Source organism: Frankliniella occidentalis, unplaced genomic scaffold, assembly GCF_000697945.3.
Source record: "Frankliniella occidentalis isolate FOCC.00 unplaced genomic scaffold, Focc_3.1 Scaffold550, whole genome shotgun sequence".
NCBI lineage: Eukaryota > Metazoa > Arthropoda > Insecta > Thysanoptera > Thripidae > Frankliniella > Frankliniella occidentalis.
In genome coordinates, this window is record NW_026267666.1 from 65,309 (window position 1) to 67,150 (window position 1,842).

At 55.3% G+C, this 1,842-nt stretch overlaps 1 protein-coding gene across 1 annotated transcript in view; it reads left to right on the forward strand.

Moving 5' to 3' along the window:
* The window catches only part of LOC113205320 (zinc finger CCCH domain-containing protein 7B-like), a 17,397-nt gene extending 15,802 nt beyond the window's left edge, over nt 1-1,595 (forward strand). The window contains exon 8 of the mRNA XM_052275248.1: nt 421-1,595. Within this exon, the coding sequence (XP_052131208.1) occupies nt 421-698 (278 nt within the window). The 3' untranslated portion in view covers nt 699-1,595. The remainder of the gene's footprint in view (nt 1-420) is intronic.
* The last annotated feature ends 247 nt before the right edge of the window (nt 1,596-1,842 follow it).

Genomic DNA, 1,842 nt, shown 5'->3' on the forward strand with positions numbered 1-1,842 from the left:
GGCGCTCTGCGGACTCCAGCGCTCGCCGTTCAAATCTGGCTAGACTTTTGACGCAACTTTTGGTACCACGGCCATCGGTAGACCCTCCCCTACAATTCTAGACCAATGCGGGGTCTATGCGATAAATATTGAGGCGGCTAGATGTCGCAACGTGCGGCAAGGCGGCATCGGCGGGGCAGAGAGCTTCCTGTCCCCTCTCTGTAGTCTCTTGCTGGAGCAGCTGCTCAAGCACGTCGCTACCCCCGGCCCGCGCCCGTTACCGCTCGCTACCCCGCGCAGCATCTCGCGCGCAACAAGTGCGTGGGCGGCGCGCAGGTCAGGGTGCGGGCGCGGGCGCGGCGCCCAGCACCTGCGCGAGGAGGTCGCCGCTGACGCCGCTCCCCTCTGACTAACCATTTCTATGTCGTCCCCGTCCCGCAGACATACGCTGCGCGCGCAAGGAGCGGAGCCGCACGTCGCAGATCGCCGAGCACGCCGAGGACGGCGTCGAGTTCCTCCGCAAACGGCAGGAGTTCTGGCGGCAGCAGAAGCTGAGCTCCGGGCCCGGTGGGGTGCCCGCCGGCGGTGGAGGCAGCGGTGGTCGACGGCGAGGTACAGAGCGGGGCGTCGCGGTCGGCGGCGCCGGCACCAGCAGCACGACGAGCAGCGCGAGGAGCAGCGCGCGGGGCCACGCGGGTCGCCCGCAGGCAGTAGCCTAGGGCACTGCCAAAACCACGGACAATTTAATTAATTCATTTAATATGCCCACAGGGAAAGAGACTGTCTCTGTTAAGGCCACACAAAGCTCTCCCTGCTTTTGGTACAGCTCAAAGTATAAACTGGGCTATCGGGCGTTCGTCAATATCAACACTTACGTTAGTGTTGAGTTTAGTATACATCAGAATTTCTTTTAAAAAACATGCCGTCGTGCGACATTGTTTACAAGGGCAGGACGGTAGCGCCTGCGGGACACAAACTAGGCAACCAGCCTGCCTGTAGCGCGCGGTGTTGCCTACTCTGCTCTCTGCAGGAGACCGAGCGTGGGTCGGAGCCGTAAGCTGACCTGCCGCGTTTCGGAACTTGTTTTTTCTTCTTTCGGCTTCACTTTCAAAAGTACTCGTTCTTATGTACTATAGAAAAATGATTGTCTTATTGTAGGCAGACGACACATATCTCGTTTAGACCACGACTCACCACGACTTCTTTGCTTGCCCTCGCAATTTCCTTAAAACGCTGAGAACGAGACCGAAATGGAAACAAACCATATTACCAGAACCCTGTTGTACCAGGGTGATTCAGACAAGTCCCAGGTGCGTGCGGGTGTGCTACCTAAGGGGCCGTACCCAAACCACGTGACGCATTTTGGGGGAAGGGGTGGGGTCTGTAAAAACACCACTCACCACCATCAGGGGGGACGGGAGTGTTTCGGCCAAGTCACGTGACTATTAATTACCTGCTCTAATAAGCAAGTTTTTGAAAAAAAAATAACACAAATTCGTTTATTGCGTGATGAATCACTGAAATCTGATGGTGTTTAATCGAAAAGTCACCACTAAATTTAGTTTTGAATACCAGCAAACATGCACTTTTTGCTAAAATGCTCTATAAAGTACCGTAAGTACATCAAATAATGCATATGCTGAAAACCACGTGAAAATGTAGGGGGGGGGGGGCGATACCACCACACACCACCATAGGGGAGAGGGGGGATGGTCAAAACCCGCCCAAAACTCGTCACGTGGTTTGGGTACGGCCCCTAAGGGGCCATGGCGCCTTACGGGCAGAGCGAGTAGGCAAACCCGCCCGCACTCGTTCTTCTCTGAATCACCCGGTATAATATCAGATGCGATAGAGAACTTATTG